The 16,634-nt window shown below is 39.3% G+C and overlaps 1 protein-coding gene across 1 annotated transcript in view; it reads left to right on the top strand.

Annotated features, from left to right (window-relative positions):
- Window positions 1-16,634, top strand: part of PAPPA2 (pappalysin 2) — a 642,477-nt gene that overhangs the window by 580,900 nt on the left and 44,943 nt on the right. Inside the window, exons 22-25 of the mRNA XM_055111171.2 lie at window positions 386-554; window positions 1,914-2,049; window positions 4,130-4,239; window positions 15,955-16,026. Of these exons, the coding sequence (XP_054967146.2) occupies window positions 386-554; window positions 1,914-2,049; window positions 4,130-4,239; window positions 15,955-16,026 (487 nt within the window). The remainder of the gene's footprint in view (window positions 1-385; window positions 555-1,913; window positions 2,050-4,129; window positions 4,240-15,954; window positions 16,027-16,634) is intronic.

Genomic DNA, 16,634 nt, shown 5'->3' with positions numbered 1-16,634 from the left:
AGCATTAGGAGATATACCTAATGCTAAATGATGAGTTAATGGGTGCAGCGCACCAGCATGGCACATGTATACATATGTAACAAACCTGCACGTTGTGCACATGTACCCTAAAACTTAAAGTATAATAATAATAAAATTTAAAAAAAGAGTAATAGATCAAATATTTCTATACAATATTTACTACTACTTTGAATAATAAATGAACATTACTATTTTTAGTTCCATGATTTAGAAATTAGCCTAGGACAGTGGGACATATGGCTCACAGGAACCATCTGTCCCTGCCTATTTGCTAATTCTTATGCCACATTGCTGAGGATCAAGTCTTCTTTCATGACCTTCTTGAGAGATTCTGATGAGCTATTTTTGTTTTATGTTTTATCAGCAAGCTCCTGAAGATACAATGCCTGGAAGGTGGAATCTGGGAGCAAGGCAGCTGCATTCCTGTGGTGTGTGAGCCACCCCCTCCTGTGTTTGAAGGCATGTATGAATGTACCAATGGCTTCAGCCTGGACAGCCAGTGTGTGCTCAACTGTAACCAGGAACGTGAAAAGGTAAGGAACATTTTTTGAACTTATTTTGGATCAGGCTGTGCTCTAATCTTGATGCCCAATCCAAGAAATTTGAGAAATGAAATTTCTAAAGAATTCCAACAGGCAGGGACTTGGGATTCTAATCGGGAGTGTTGGTATTATGCAATAGAAAATTCAGAAAATACCACATTTTTAAAATGTTCTCTCCTGAGTTCAGAACTTCCTCTGAGGTAAGAAGAATCCAATGGGTAGAGTACCAGGTATATTCCAAAAAGAATGCTGGGATCCTGATTTAGCAATGTGATCTCCTCTCATGGATGGCCACTGACATAAGTTGGCTACAAATACTAGTATTATTATTTTTCTAAAACAGAGTCCTGAACAGAAACACAAATTCCTCGGCAAAGCTGGAAGTGCTGTTTGACTCTTCCCCTCCCTAGGATTTTGGCACAAAAGGTCTCAAATGAAAAACACAGTCTTATCTTTGTTGTGTGACTAAAAGCAATTTTATTTTAGAATCTTTCAAGCCTCACACACATACATGAGACAGGAAGTCAAGCAGACTTCCTAGGCAAAGGTCAGCGTCCTTGTCTGCTCCCTTGGCACCTGTTATCTTAGTTTCCAGTACTCCAAGGTAAGCACCATGGAACAGATGTGAAAAGAATATGGCAGAAAATGAGACCCCCTGAGAAATCAAGCACATCCGGTTGCACTGATGGGTTAAGGAACCATCAAGTTGACCAGATGAAGGGAGGGCTACCTACATTTCTAAAATCTTACTTTTTGGGCTTTTGAGAGTTAGTGCTACTCTCTATGTTCTAGATAGAGTATAATTCGTGAAGCCAAGAGTTACACAAACCAGCACACATGTGGAGAAAGGGAATAGAATTTTGGTGAGACCAAAAGCAACTATGATGTGTCCATTTAAGCAGAAAGGCAAAAACACACCTTTAGGAAATATTATGAATTGGTTTCACTGGATGAAACTCGTCTTGAAAAAATCTGACATTTGCCACCAGCAACATTTGTGTGATAGTAGGGGATGAATCAGTGCAAAACAACACCATCTGGGAAACAATTCCAAAAATAGCTCTGAATATATGAGCTTCGGTTGATAGCTGATTGTGTTCCTATATATAAAGGAAAATACATTGTTAATGCATTTCATTAGTGGAAAAAAATTGTCATCATGATTCCTCTGCCTGGAAAAAGCAAAGAATTTTTTTTTTCTTTTTGGCCAGTAACAATATGTTGTTTCAATAGTGTCTTTTGGTCCAGGTTCTAGAACTGGAGAATACTACCACTTAATCAGACCACTTTTTTCAACTCTCAATAAAGTTAACAAAACAATAATTAAGATGTTTACTTTTGATATTCTAGCTTCCCATCCTCTGCACTAAAGAGGGCCTGTGGACCCAGGAGTTTAAGTTGTGTGAGAATCTGCAAGGAGAATGCCCACCACCCCCCTCAGAGCTGAATTCTGTGGAGTACAAATGTGAACAAGGATATGGGATTGGTAAGGATAGGAGTGAATCTTAAAGTCAATTTCTATGTCATTCTTTTATTAAGCACAGCTGAATTTTTTTTAATTTTATTTATTTTTGTCAGACGGAGTCTTGCTCTGTCGCCCAGGCTGGAGTGCAGTGGCACAGTCTCAGCTCACTGCAACCTCCATTTTCCAGGTTCAAGCAATTCTCCTGCCTCAGCCTCCCAAGTAGCTGGGACTACATATGCCTGCCACCACACCTGGCTAATTTTTGTGTTTTTAGTAGAGATGGGGCTTCACCAGGTTGGCCAGGCTGGTCTCAAACTCCTGACCTCAGGTGATCTGCCCACCTCAGCTGGGATTACAGGCATGAGCCACTGCACCCAGCCCACCCAGCTGAATCTCGAATCAGACACTGTTCTCCCTGAAGAGTGGATTGAAATGCAAGTTGACTCTTAGCTGCTTTAGTAAAATTGAGATTTATGGCAACTTTGAGGGGCCTAGACCAGATGGATTTGTGGTATGGTTTGTAGCTCCAAGATGAAAGGTGGGACTGTGTAGCCACATAGCATGTGTCTGCTGGGCTCCTCCATTCTACTTCATTCTCTGTGGTTGTTACTGGAGTGGAGAATTACTGAAAGGGATGATTTGAGATTCCTCTTTCATGCATCATTCTTCAGCCATTCTTTCTCTGCAGAGGAATAGGCTCCAGAGTCATGGACAACTTCTTATTCAAGCAATTACAATTAAAGGTCTTCGTGGCCAGAGCTGATTTATAGTCATGTTAACTTTGCCTTGGCTGGCCCTAAATATCATAGGAAAGAGTTGTAGCTGATGCGAAACCTTGTAAGATTACTCCTAAATTCTGAACTGCATTAGCAAGGAGTAATTTTATCGGACATTCTAACCAATGCCAATGAGTATAATTTGCATTAATTAGGAAGTTCATTGCCATCTTCAAGGTGCTCTTTGCACAGTGATGTCTTGTGGTCAGGCATAGAGTATCAGGGAATTCAGATGCGCCTCTTGGGTGGTATTTCACAAACAGGTTCTCATCCTCCAAGCCTCCAATTTCTGCATTAAAATATCATATACTCACATATCTAGAGGCCTTAAGAGGGATGTAGTTCTTTTGATTGTTTTAAAAGTCACTGAACCCACTAACTCGTCGGTGGGTGCAGCGCACCAGCATGGCACATGTATACATATGTAACTAACCTGCACAATGTGCACATGTACCCTAAAACTTAAAGTATAATAAAAAAAAAAGTTAAAAAAATAAATAAATAAATAAAAGTCACTGAAAAACATAGAATCCTAGACAGTAAGGACTAAAAAGAAACTTGGAAATCATCAAATCTATAGATGAGGAAATAGAGAACCTAGAGAGTGTATTTTCTCTTAATATAATTTTAGGAGACATTTGGACTCTGTGTGGAAGGGAATAGAGCAAGATTTTTCTACAAGAGACCAACACATGCCCAAAGTCTCTGCTTCTGATTCTTCACTGCTTCCTCCTTTAATCAAATAGGTTTATTGGCTGCTGATGCAATTATCTTTAGTGCAGCAATAGAAAGAATAGTCTCTGGAGTAATTTTATAATTTCTGGGCCATTTCCCGCCACCCACCACCACCACCACCAGCATGTCAAGTTCTTAGGTAGTAGTTGTTGCAATTATAAGCTTCCAGGAGACCATGTAAACAGGAATATTAGATATATTTAAAAGTTATGAGCCAATCAGGATAGACTTTGTCTAGCTAGAGTCCTGGAGGGGATCTTGGAGGCCAGCTGGGCCAAGAGTTAATCTTTCAATTACTACATCATGTAGAAATGCAGGCATTCCAGAGGAGGGGTTATCCTGGACAGGACAGAGGAGGGGACACTTGCAGCAAGTTGAGTTAGGGTGGGGCAGAGTCTCTTTACCAATTAGTATGAAGGTATTCCTACAGGAACACAGTAGATGAATATCAGCCCTGCCTACAACATCATAATATGGTGACCCATGATGAAAGCAGTTGTTCTTTAAAAACTCAAAGCTATTGATTCCTGAAAGAAAAAGAATGAGATCTGGGAAGTTCAAGTCTCTGCTGTAAACTTCTGTTCTTTCAGGTGCAGTGTGTTCCCCATTGTGTGTAATCCCCCCCAGTGACCCCGTGATGCTACCTGAGAATATCACTGCTGACACTCTGGAGCACTGGATGGAACCTGTCAAAGTCCAGGTGAGGAAAGGGACATTGTTATGTGCCAAAGACATGAGTCTGCTGAGCAACACTTGGAGCATTATTTTTTGGAGTAATTTCAGAGGCTTTCAAAGCATCCTCAAAGCAAACAACCACATGGATTATTCCTAGAAAGAAGGATTAAACATTGAAAAGAAAAAAGAGGGAAGCTTGAAAACAAAGATATCCCACATCTAAAGGAAAGTTTGAAATATAAGATGGAAAGAAAGCTTAGAGACATAAGAAACAGAAAGGAAAATTACTACTATTGAAAAATGGGACAGGACAGGTTAGGATGGATAAGCCAAAGAAATGTATAAAGATGAAAGAAGGATGTAAATAAAAAGATGGATTAGAAAAGATGAAAATAAAACTGCAAGCAAGGGAGTGCCTAAAGAACTGAGTAGGAAGAGAATTGCCTTTCCTTTATCCATCTCCCACCCTTTCTAAACCTGAAATCCTTTTCCTGGGACATCTGCTATTCAAAGTCAGTCATCAGCAAAATCCACGACATACACAGCCTCTTCTCTGGGCTTTCTTTCCATTTGCTTCATTTTCTATCTGAAACCTGGCTCTCCACTGGGGACTCTGCCTTCCCGGCAAGGCTCATTCTTTGCTGCTTTCTCCCTCATGCCCCTCCTAACCCTGGGCCTGCAAGAAGGGTAGGCATCATCCTCTCTCCTTATTGCCATTTGCAAACCATTTTTCCTCCCTCCCCTGTAAAATGACTCACATTTGAATCCAATGTCAACAGAATGAACCACTCACTTCCCTCAATGCTGCTGTCATCTTCTGACCTTATGGCAACCCTCTCCTTACCTCTGAAATACTCTGGCTCCTGGGGCTTGGCCACGTTAGCCAGCCCTCCTGTCAAAACTCGCATTGATGTCTACATCTGCACATTTGATTCTTCTGAAACCAGGATTCTCAGCACTGCGGCTTCCTTTTCTCCTGTGGCCACCTTTTCCTTTCCGACTCCATCTCCCTCATGCTTTCTTTGGCCCACCCTAATCTTGCCTTGGTGGCTTCTTGGCTGTTTCCTAAACATGCCAGCCACACCCTCACCTCAGAACCTTTGCGCTTATGCTTCCTTCAGCCCAGGATGTTCTCTCCAGAATATCTGCATGGTTTGCTCTTTTCTGTCTTACAGAGTTTTACTCAAATGTCAGGAAGGCCATCTTTGGTTATTCTATTAATATCTAACATTTTAACTCCCCTGACACTTTCTGTCTCCTTTCCCTCTTTTATTTTTCCTCCTTAGGACTTATCATTACCAGGAGTATTACATATTTTACTTACTTATTTTTATCTTTTTCTGCCATTATAATAAAAAGCTCATTGATAGATTATTGTCTGTTTTATTCATTATTATATCCCTAGATCCTGAAACAGTGCCTAGTATTTGATACGTGCTCAATAAATATTTGTGAAATGGATGAATGAGAAAGAGAAAGAAAAGGCTATGCAAGAGCTAAATGGAGAAAATCGTGTTGTAAACTGATTGTTTCTTCTTAGAATAGGGGAGGGTGGGGATGTCAGAAAGCCTAAGAGCTTGGTTACTTTATTATTAGACTGTTTAACAAAATTCTTGCAAGTCTCTTCCCATTGGATGACCAAAAGAGGACTCCAGAGATATGCCACATTTCATTCAAACATTATCCTCAGGTCTCTGCTTTTTCCTCACAGGTTAATTGCGCTTTATTATGGGCATGGATTTGTGTCAAAGCAGGAGGTTCAAGGAAAAAAGTACTCTAAGTGTGATTTGGGTGAGGAATGGAGAATAACACAATCCTATTAATTCAGTTAGTCATTCATTCAACAAACATTTACTGAAGCTTATTATGTGCCATGAGCTATGCTGAGTGCTGGGATGTGCAGGTGAAAAATAATAGTCCCTCTGTTTAAGGACTCACAATTTGGCCACCAAAGCAGATATCTATGATGATGTCACATGGGAAAATGTTTGAACATAGTAAAGGTGTTATGGGACCACCTGAGAGGAAGCAACCAAGTCTTTTGCTCAGGAGCCTGGTGGAGCTGGGGAAGGATCAGTGGAAACTGACCAAAAAGCTTTTCCTCTGGGTCGTAAACTGTGATCAAGAGGAGCACTCAAGAGGGTAAGAAATAGTAAATGTTCCATCTGGCTGAAACCAGGGTATGTGTGGTCCTGAGAGGAAAGATAGTGGTAAAAGAATGAGGTCAGGAGAAGCAGGCAGGCAAGATCCTGCCAGGCATTGCCTGTCCTTCCTAGGATGTGGAGCCTCATGAGAACTCTGAGTGGAGGTGGAGTGCACCTCAGTGCTGAGGGCAGTGTAAAGACTGCTTTGGAGTATGAAGGAGAGGGCCAGAAAACACCTCCGCAGGTTCTCCCATCCCCTGGCCTTTCCAGACTTTCAGTTTCACTCTCCAGTCTGCTGTTAAGGTTTAGCTAAACTACAGCAGCTGGAATTATCGTGCCCTGGAGAAAGAGTTTCTGCCTCATGTTTCATGGTGTGCCAGATGGTCTAGACCCTTTCTTTCAGCCCCATAAACTCAGTGTGCTATGATGAAAAACTTCCCTTTCTCTGTAAGCAGGCAAAGGGGGAAAGGCTTGGGCATGCACGAGCCTTTTCTTTCTCTTGGGCATGAGCTGAAATAGATCCTTCTGCATTTGCTTCACCATCCACCCCACAAGGCATCTGTTGGGAACAGTCAAAGATGCAGGGTCTGTGAGGCCCAAGTGCAAGCCCTCCAGTCAGCAGGGTTTCTTCCACCTCTGTGTTTCTAATGGAACATTCCAGAAAATGACAGTCCATTTGTCTTCATGAAGGCAGCAGGGATACCAATTACAGAGACTTGACTCTAAACTGGAAAACAATTTTCTCTATTCTATTAAAGCCTCCCTTTTTTCAGCTATCCTTTTGGGGAAATCATTATTGTTTATTTACTTCTATTCCATAGCATTTTGTTCTTGTTTATATTCCTGATGCCTTTTTCAGTGCCTGGCACTTTGTAGGTTTCTTAGAAACATTGGTTGAATGAGCAAAGAAACTGTTGTAGCACAATTTTCTTTCTTTCTTTTTAATTTAACTTAATTTTAAGTAACAGGTTACAGATGCAGAACGTGCAGGTTTGTTACATGGGTAAACGTGATGGTGGTTTGCTACATCTATCAATCAACCCATCACCTACATATTAAGCCCCACATGCATTAGCTATTTGTCCTGATACTCTCCCTCCCTCTGGCCCCCTGACAGGTCCTAGTGTGTGTTAATTTCCTCCCTGTATCCATGTGTTCTGATTGTTCAGCTCCCACTTACAAGTGAGAACATGCAGGTAGCACCATCTTCTACTTCAGAAGTAAATGCATATTTTTTTCTGAGTCTGGATGTATTTCAGCAGCTTCTTATTGACATATCCTTGTCAATTCTAAGTTGACCACCTCAGAAAAAAAAATATGGAACATCTTCCTTAAGCCAGTATATCAAACATGATCATTTGTATCATTGCATTTATCATGACTATGATTTAGTCAGTAAATTCTTGGTTTTTGACATAGGTTGATCAGACATGATTTTGAAGATGTTAGCAAAGAAACACTGAAGACCCTTCAATAAAAAATACATATTTTCTAAAAGCTGAATTTTTAACTCATGAGCTCTGTTATTCACCAACTGCATAACCTTAGGCAATTTACTAGTGAGTGTTTCCTTTTCCTCATGTGTGAGTGGAAATAACACTGATCTCATTAGGTTAATGTGAGTATCAGATGAGAAACATATGATTAGACCTAAGCTTACTTGATGCATGGTAAGTTTTCTTGGTCAGTTGCCATTCTCATTTGAGGCAGGTTGCTTCCCTCACTTTGCCTGCCTCTTCTCATCTGTATGAGATTCTGCCCTGCTCTTTATAATTTGGGTGTATAACTAAACTATATGGCTTGTCACAGTTCACAGTATTGATAGGGATGCAGTTGCTTTCCTGGAACTCTTGAGGCTTGTGTCACATTTCCATGTGAAAACAAAGTGAAATCGTTAAATTAGCTGCTTCCAGAATGTAAGGGAAGAGCTGAGGTAACTTGCAAAATGAGTCTTGTCCTTACCTTAGAAAGATTATTTGTTTCTAGAAAAATTCCCAGCAATCAGAATTTCAGAAGTCGAAAACATAATTAACAACATTTTAATGTTTTCTTGAACCCCAAATCAATCCCGTTTATGCCAAAAGAAGACCAAGTAGTTAACCAATGATAACACTAATTATCACAGAGTAGCAAAGCAAGCTGTTACCTGTGCTCTCTCTGCTCTTTCACAGTTATTATGTTAAAGAATATTGCTTACAAACAAAGCTTGCAAAGGATGCTGTGTGTTTAGGAAATTGCAATTTTATAGTAAAAGAAAAGCAAGAAAAAAGAAGTCACTGGATGCAATGGAAATGATGATGAGATGATTGCTCTTATGTATCTCGGGGCCTCTAGGATGAGATTATGCACCAGCCGCAGATGATCTCATGATGGCTATTGTTCTGTGGCACTCAGCAGCTCACCCGGGGTGCGAAATCTAACCTTGTCCTCATAAATAAGAAGAAATGCTTCATAAACCAAGGCAATTTATTAAATGAAACTCCATGTCGAGTAAAATCCTTGTAACTCCAATTGGCTTATCTTGGGAGTTGTTCTATATTGTACTCAATCTTAAATGTTTGTGTCCTTAAGAATTGCTTGGGCAGTATATAAAAAGAACAGCAGGGTTCCAGCCTTCAGAAAGACTGGAGATGCCTTGGAATGAGCATCTTTAACAAGCACCTTAGGTAATTCCACTGTAATGCTTCAAGAAACACTACTATTACAAAATAAAATACTGACAAGATAAATATTTTAAATACAAGCACGCCTCTTTGGAGCATGGCTCATTTGTTTAGTAAATGATGCTTGCCTATTTCATGAAAATTCCTGCTATGTGCCATATTTCAAATACCTTTGTATCTGGAAAGAGTACAGAGTAATGGATTAAATTGCATTATTTTCTCTAGTCTGCTTCCAATGACGTCATTCTTTGTAATAAAAGATGATACCTTACATTTGGATAACACTTTATTGTCTTCAAAACATATATGTGTGAAAAAATATATATGTGATATATTATTCACACACACGTATATATTTGAGTCTCATCACAAACCAATAAGCCAGGAAAGGAAGATTGTATTATCTTTATTTTACAGACACATTAGCTGTTGTTGGATGACCTGTTCAATATTGCACAGCTGGCAAGAAATAGAAAAATAAATGCCACCAACTTTGCTGACTCCCAGTTCAATGCAGTATTCCCTGCCTCACCCTGTTTGCTATAGTCTTTTTTTCCCCCAGTATATGTTTGAGTTAACTTGCCTATCAAATAAAGAATCAGTCATTCCTCTCAACTATGAGAAGCCCCTCATTTCCATACTCCCCCCACCCTGAAGTCTAAAAACAATAGATTAAAAGAGATATTTCTTTATAATACTATTTTTTTCTTGTTGTGAAAAAAATTGTGTTTGTTTTTAAAAAACAATCAAGTCTTTGGGAGGCCAAGGCAGGCGGATCATGAGGTCAGGAAATTGAGACCATCCTGGCAAACACAGTGAAACCCCATCTCTACTAAAAATACAAAAATTAGCCCAGTGTGGTGGCGGGCGCCTGTAGTCCCAGCTACTCGGGAGGCTGAGGCAGGAGAATGGTGTGAACTCCAGCCTGGGCAACAGAGCGAGACTCCATCTCAAAAAAAAAAATCAAGTATATCAAGTATACTTTTAGATGCCTACAGAGTTTATTTGCTTTGCTCTGGGGGTTCTGCTTTGTATTCCTGCCTGACTTATAGAATAATACATTTTTATTAAAGGAAGAATTTCTGAGGTCTTAGGTAGTCTGGCGTTTTGATGAAAAACATATCGAAGTAGCAACTGACATAAAAGGAAGAATGAGGTCCTCCAGGGTTCAAATACAATGTCACTTACTCCTTGGAGCCTCTGTCTGCTCATCTGCAAGGGTGAGGATAATATCTAGCTTGCATGGTTGTTATTAAATTTAAAATAACACGTGAAATGTCTTGCACAGTTTCTAGCACATAGTTCTTAATTAAATAGAAATGAGATTTCAGTTCACTTAGTACAAATCTTACCCCTTGGAAATATCCTCCATCCCTGAAAAGATATCGCTAGCTATCTCCATGCAAAGTAAAGAAAAATGGGGTTCTATAGTTGGTGTGTGTGTATATGTGTGCACGTGTGTGTATATACAATAATGTCTAGGTCATTTGTCTTTTTTTGTCTCTTTTATAAACTGTGCTGAGAAAGGAACTAATGGCTATTCACTGTTTCCTATTGGAACACCTCTGACAACAGAAGCAATTTCTAAAAGCTTTTTATTGTGAGACTGAGAAGAGAGGCAGGATGAAAATATAGTACTTTTAGATGTGTCAAGGGCATGCTGGATGTGAGAGACAATAGGTAAGGGTTTGAAGTTTTCAGATGGACTTTCTAGGCCCTTGTCATTGCAATGGTGTCTTCCTCCTTCACCTGTTACGCACGGGGATCTAGACCCTTCTGGTGGGGTAAGGAGTATACTGACAGAAAGGAAGGATGCCAGACCAATCTATGTCTGCCAGCCAAGGTGATTGAGCAGTGGGACCTGGCAGTTGGGACAGGCAGGGGGCAGCCAAATCGTCAATGGTGATGCCCATTGCTCATGTCCTCATGTGCCCAGATCAAAGGCCTCCGCCCAATGCCCCTGCACCTGCAGCAGCACAGACACTCCTGTTGTCCAAGGCACCTGCACCCAGCAAGTGGGAGAAGCTCCCTCAGACTTTCACTAGAGGCACTTTTTTATTTTCTCATCCCTTTTTTTTCTAGATTCTTATTCTTTTTCTTCTTTTCTGCCATGCTAATCCCAATTCCCCAGTAAACTGTACTACTGCTGAGGATGGAAATGATACCTTCTCCTTCACCCCCGGTATCTCCTCAATGTGGGATTCATTTCATCTTTTACTCAGGAGGAGGTGGCTGCAGGAAATCAAAGGGCCCACAGAAAAGGATGACTGCCACAGAGCCATTTCTCAAAGAAAACCTTTTTGTTTTCCCAAACAGCTTATGTTAAGTTGAATTTTTATGATTATCCTTAATCATGATGTCAAGAGAGTGTTTTACTGTATCTCATGACTTTAAAATAGGAAAAATTAATGTTTTGCAAAGTAGTAGTCCTTCAGGAGACTGATTTCATGGAGAACTTTTTTAACACATTGTGGCAATTGTTTGCATGTAAATGAGTTTTTCTAAATAGCATTTGAAAGTGTTTCCTTCTGAAGTACAAAGACATTCATCATGACATCTCATTTCCCCTATTATTTTGCTTCATAAATTCATTTTTCCACAGACTAAACAGCACTTTTTTTCTGGAATACCATAATTATGAATTAGTGAGGTCCAAATAAATGAGATTTTCCTGTGGATACATGAAATAGGTTTGCAAAGAGCCTTTAACACTATGTGAAATCTCTCTCAAATTCCCAGCTTTTCAACAGAATTCTCCAGTTATATCAAATCTTATAATTTCTAACTTTGTTTTCCCAAATTGTTCCCCAAAACATAAATAGTGCTTTAAATAAAAATGACTGTTTTAAAGAGAAGGGAGAAGGAGGAAGAAAACGAGAAGATAATACGCTGGCAAAAGCCACAGTTTCCAACCAAATGACCTCACTCTTCCCTCTGGCTCTTAATGCTCAGCCCCACCCCCAAAGTGTCCTCTTGATGGGTACAACTGTGTGTAACAGTTCCAGTGACACTGGCTGCAGATCATTGGAGACTCAGACATGAGTCATGGAAAGGTCTTCTTTTTCATCATTTTTAAGCATGGAATCATTCCCTCTAGGCATCAAGTGTCCCATCACTGGAGGAGAGTAGACAAGAGTGTCTTGGAGGAAAGGGGAGGAGGAACAGAAAAGCAAGTTGCAGGGTAGTGTGCTATGGTCTAAATAAACATGCAAAGGATGTTTTACTCAGGAGCACATACATGTAGCAATAAGGAAATTATCACAAATGTGGACATTGGCAGAACTCTGTGCCCTGATGTGATTAGCAGCCCATTCTGTCAAATAACTACTCCCATTAAAAAATAATTGAGCAATTTTCTGTTAGCCTTTATTGTTGGCTATTCTTGAGTTTTGTGACCTTTAACAAGACATTTAACCAGGCAACAGCCTTCATGGTGACTTATGACCATCCTAGTAACCTTTACTGTTTCTTTCTTTCTCTTTCTTTCTTTCTTTCTCTTTCTTTCTTTTCTTTCTTTCTTTCTTTTTTCTTTCTTTTCTTTTCTTTTCTTTCTTTTTCTTTCTTTCTTTCTCTCTTTTTCTTTTTTTCTCTCTTTCTTTCTTTCTTTTTCTTTCTTCTTCTCTTTCTTTCTCCCTCTCTCTTTTCCTTCTCTTTCTTTCCTTCTTTCTTTCTCCCTCTCTCTCCTCTTTCTTTCTCCCTCTTTCTCTTTCTCACCCCCCCCTCTCTCCCACGTCCTTCCTTCCTCCCTCCTTCCTTTCTTCCTTCCCTCCCACTCCCTTCCTCCCTCTATTTTCTTTTCTTCCTTTCTTTTCACCTTGCTTTTTAGAAACTTTCAAATTGTCCAATCAGGAGGAAATTTTTAAACTAATTTTCTCTTAAACTTTTTTTATGTTGGAAAGTTCAAAACAAATCTTTGGCATTTAGATACTGGAACTCAATCATGCAAGAAGTTGCTTGCTAATAGCATAATTGCAATAGTTGCAATAACATAGTAATGCATAGATTTGCATTTGTACAATAACAAATTCAGAATAGTTGTTACCAATAGGGAGGAAGGAAGTATAATTATATTGGAGGGACATATATAGGAGACATGAATTGAATCTATAGTGACATATTCTGGAAAATGTTAACAATTTTTGATAAAGTTAGGCAAAGGATATAAAGTTTTCTTATCATTATAGCTTTATATGATTGTAATTTTTCAAAAGTGTTTCAGAAAATAAGAAAATCAGCTGGGCACGGTGGCTCCTGCCTGTAAACCCAACACTCTGGGAGGGCAAGGTAGGAGGATTGCTTGAGGCCAAGAATTTTAGACCAGCCTGGGCAACATAGTGAGACCCTATCTCTATAAAATAAAAATTTTTAAAAATTAGCCTGATATGATACATGCCTGTAGTTTCAGCTAGTCAGGAGGCTGACGCAGGAGAATCACTTGAGCCCGGGAGATTGAGGCTGCAGTGAGCCATGATTGTGCCACTGAACTCCAGCCTGGGTGACTGAGACTGTCTCAAAAATATATATATAAATAAATAAATAATAAAATAAAAGAAAATTGTTTCACCTCTCACCAGGAGCCAGCCCTTCCCTGTCCATCTCACTGCTTTGCTTTTCTTCCTGTTTCACAGCCCTCTTGCTCCTCAAATGCTCCCATAGAATTGAGTCTTGAAAAACATTTGAAATTTCCCTCCAATTATAATTGCCAAGTACTTGTTTTATTAATGGCATATACATATATTTATAAATAGGGAACATCTTTATGAGATATATGATTTTCATAGAAGAAGGCTAGAGACACGATATCATAATTAGTGGCTGGCAAATGCTTATAAAATTTCGTCTTTCCATAAGTCACTGAGGTAAGAAGTAGGAATGCTAGATAGTCCCTATTCTAAAGGATTTTGCAATCTAGGAAAGGATATGACACAGGTACCACCAACTTTTGCAATTTCTGTAGCAGTTAGGGAGAGATGTCAGTATAAATTAATTAGTCTCAAAACTGAATTATGCATCATTAAAAATCTATAAGGTGGGTATTGTCAACTCCACTATTATGAATTTATTCTTCAGATATATTTGTACATGATTTATATATAAGCTTTGTTTGTTATAGCAAATGACTGGAAATAACCAAAATATTCATCAACAGGGATCTGATTAAAGATTTTGAACTCTTTAAGGGCCTCAACTAGGTTTATGGATTTTCAGATCCTCTTGCTCACTGGAAAATCTGACCCATAGTGAGTGAGTGAGGTATTTATACGTTTGGTCTGAATTGAATAACTGACTGATTAGGGTGGGGAACTGGGGGTCCATAGTGAATACCCTCCTATGAGAAGGAATAAAGTTCTCATACATTTACCTTTCAAAGAACAAATTATATTTTGCCATTGCTACTATCTGGGACCCCAAAGTAGTACAAACCATTGATATTTTAAATAATAAAATTTATGACCACTGCTCAGTAGAGCTCCAGTGGAACCTGCTTTAGAGCATAAACAAGAATTATTTCTAGTTAACAGAATTACTGTTGATATGCAAATGGTTCTGCATAAATGGCTGTTTAAGTGCAGGAGAATAACTCACTTTTTCAGTAGGCTGAACACCCCTTTTGTGTTTACCTTATATATTTATTTCGATAATCCCCTTTTAATACAATAATGACTTCAGCCAAGTCACTTTCAAATATTGCAATATGAAGTTTTGAATATCAAACTTTATAAGGATTTATACTACTTATTTTCCCTCTAGAGAAGCTGTGAAGGAGGAGTTTTAGCTTTTAGCAGTACGACTCCAGAAAAATATTGCAGATCCCCATTCTCCTACCTGACTATGAGGTATATATTTATAGACCTGCATATTAGCATATGTGAATGTCTCCAATCTAATGATTACACATTGTTAGCATTCTAGAATTCCTGTAGGTGCTATCTCGTGTAAAGCTCCTATGTTGCCATGTATTCTTTCTCTTCTGAGTGCATGGAATTTCAGTTGGACCGATTAAAGTGTGAATATGCAGGTCTGCAGAAGGGTGGGTTGGTAGCAGGCTATGGAGAGAACCTTCTTTTCTCTTTGAAACCTGCCATGGGACTTTCTTTTATCCTTAGAAAAGCATATTCTTTGAGAATTTTAAACTATAAAAAGAAAAAGAAAAAAGTTTTGTGAAAATGAGTTGTTATTATTTAACAAAAAGTAGATGACTATTTGTTTAAATATGCATCTGGAAATGGCCATCAGGAAAGAGGCAGTCACCAGCATCTCAAGATGAACGTAACTGCGCTCCCACCAGCTTGATGTTGGTGTCATTTTGAGTAGCAGTGATTTCACACTAGCCCTGTGTGTCCTGCGTATGTGTACTGTCTGGTTTCCTACAGGGCAGGCTGCATGATGATACCAAGAATTGCAGAGTGCAATTTCACCTCCAGTCCTGGTGTGGGCACTCACGTCTTATAATCTAGCATTTCTGAGGTCCACATTTAGTTGAAGACTCTGTAAAACTGTATTTGTCAATCTTTAAAAGCCCATTGTGTGTGATCAACACAACCATCTTACAATTTCTTGTAACATTATTTAAAATTTCAAAATAAGTGGAACTAATATTATGCCTGAAACCAGATGAAACTCATTATAATATTGAGGATGCTTTTTTAAACCACACTACACCACTCTGAAAATTTAGGTATCTTGGGAAAGAGGATGAAAAGTTTCGAGAAATCTCCTCCACTGAGACTTTCTGCCTGAACCACATCTGTCAGGGTGGGCAGTGTGCACGGGAAAGGCTAGATAGCCCCAATCCACTTTATGGGACACAATTAGAAACTAGCTGCTTGAGAAATGGAGTTGGACTCCTGTGGTGAGCTCAGGATTTGCCCCTTCTCACACAGAACGAATGTCTTTAATTTTGTTTTCTGTTTTTCCCGTCTTTCCCCTTAGAGCATTGTGTGCACTGGCCGGCGTCAATGGCACCCAGACCCCGTCTTAGTCCACTGCATCCAGTCATGTGAGGTAAGATAGCCTCCCCTTCCCCAACTCAGACTAGAGAACTCAGGTGGATTTAACTTATGGAGCTTGAATCCTTCTAATTTAGGACCTGGTCCCTCTCCTATTCCTCTGCCCTTTGTTTAACTTCTTAAATTAAGTTGGTTCCACAATCTTAAATTTACAGAAATTAGGAGTTCTGATTTTTGTTTTGTTTTAGCAAAATCTTTGGAGATCCACTTTAAATGACTTAATAAAAGCTAACTTAAAAAGCAAGTCAGAATTATTTATGGTTTTGGGATTCTGTAACTGGGCCTTGTTTGAGCTTAATTCACTCAGGGCTTTGGAGACTGATGGCCCACTGACAGTTTTGTTTGGCCAGCACAGTGTCTAAAACCAATTTTCTTTTTGGTTGCCAATGTTTAAAAATTAGGATTTTTATATAAAATTCATATGTGCATATATAACATTACACACATATGCACACATCCCAAATAAAAATAAATATTTAAAACTCTGCACCAAGATTTTTCTCTTGAAAAACAAGACTAGCTGGCAACCGGGATGACAATTAGCTGGATCTGAGTAGCAGCTGCACCCCAGGTGGGCAACTCTCTCCAGTTAGCACAGCTTTT

Source organism: Pan paniscus, chromosome 1 (assembly GCF_029289425.2).
Source record: "Pan paniscus chromosome 1, NHGRI_mPanPan1-v2.0_pri, whole genome shotgun sequence".
Classification (NCBI taxonomy): Eukaryota; Metazoa; Chordata; class Mammalia; order Primates; family Hominidae; genus Pan; species Pan paniscus.
The sequence above is the reverse complement of the archived record's forward strand: the minus strand, read 5'-3'. Positions and strand labels throughout refer to the sequence as shown.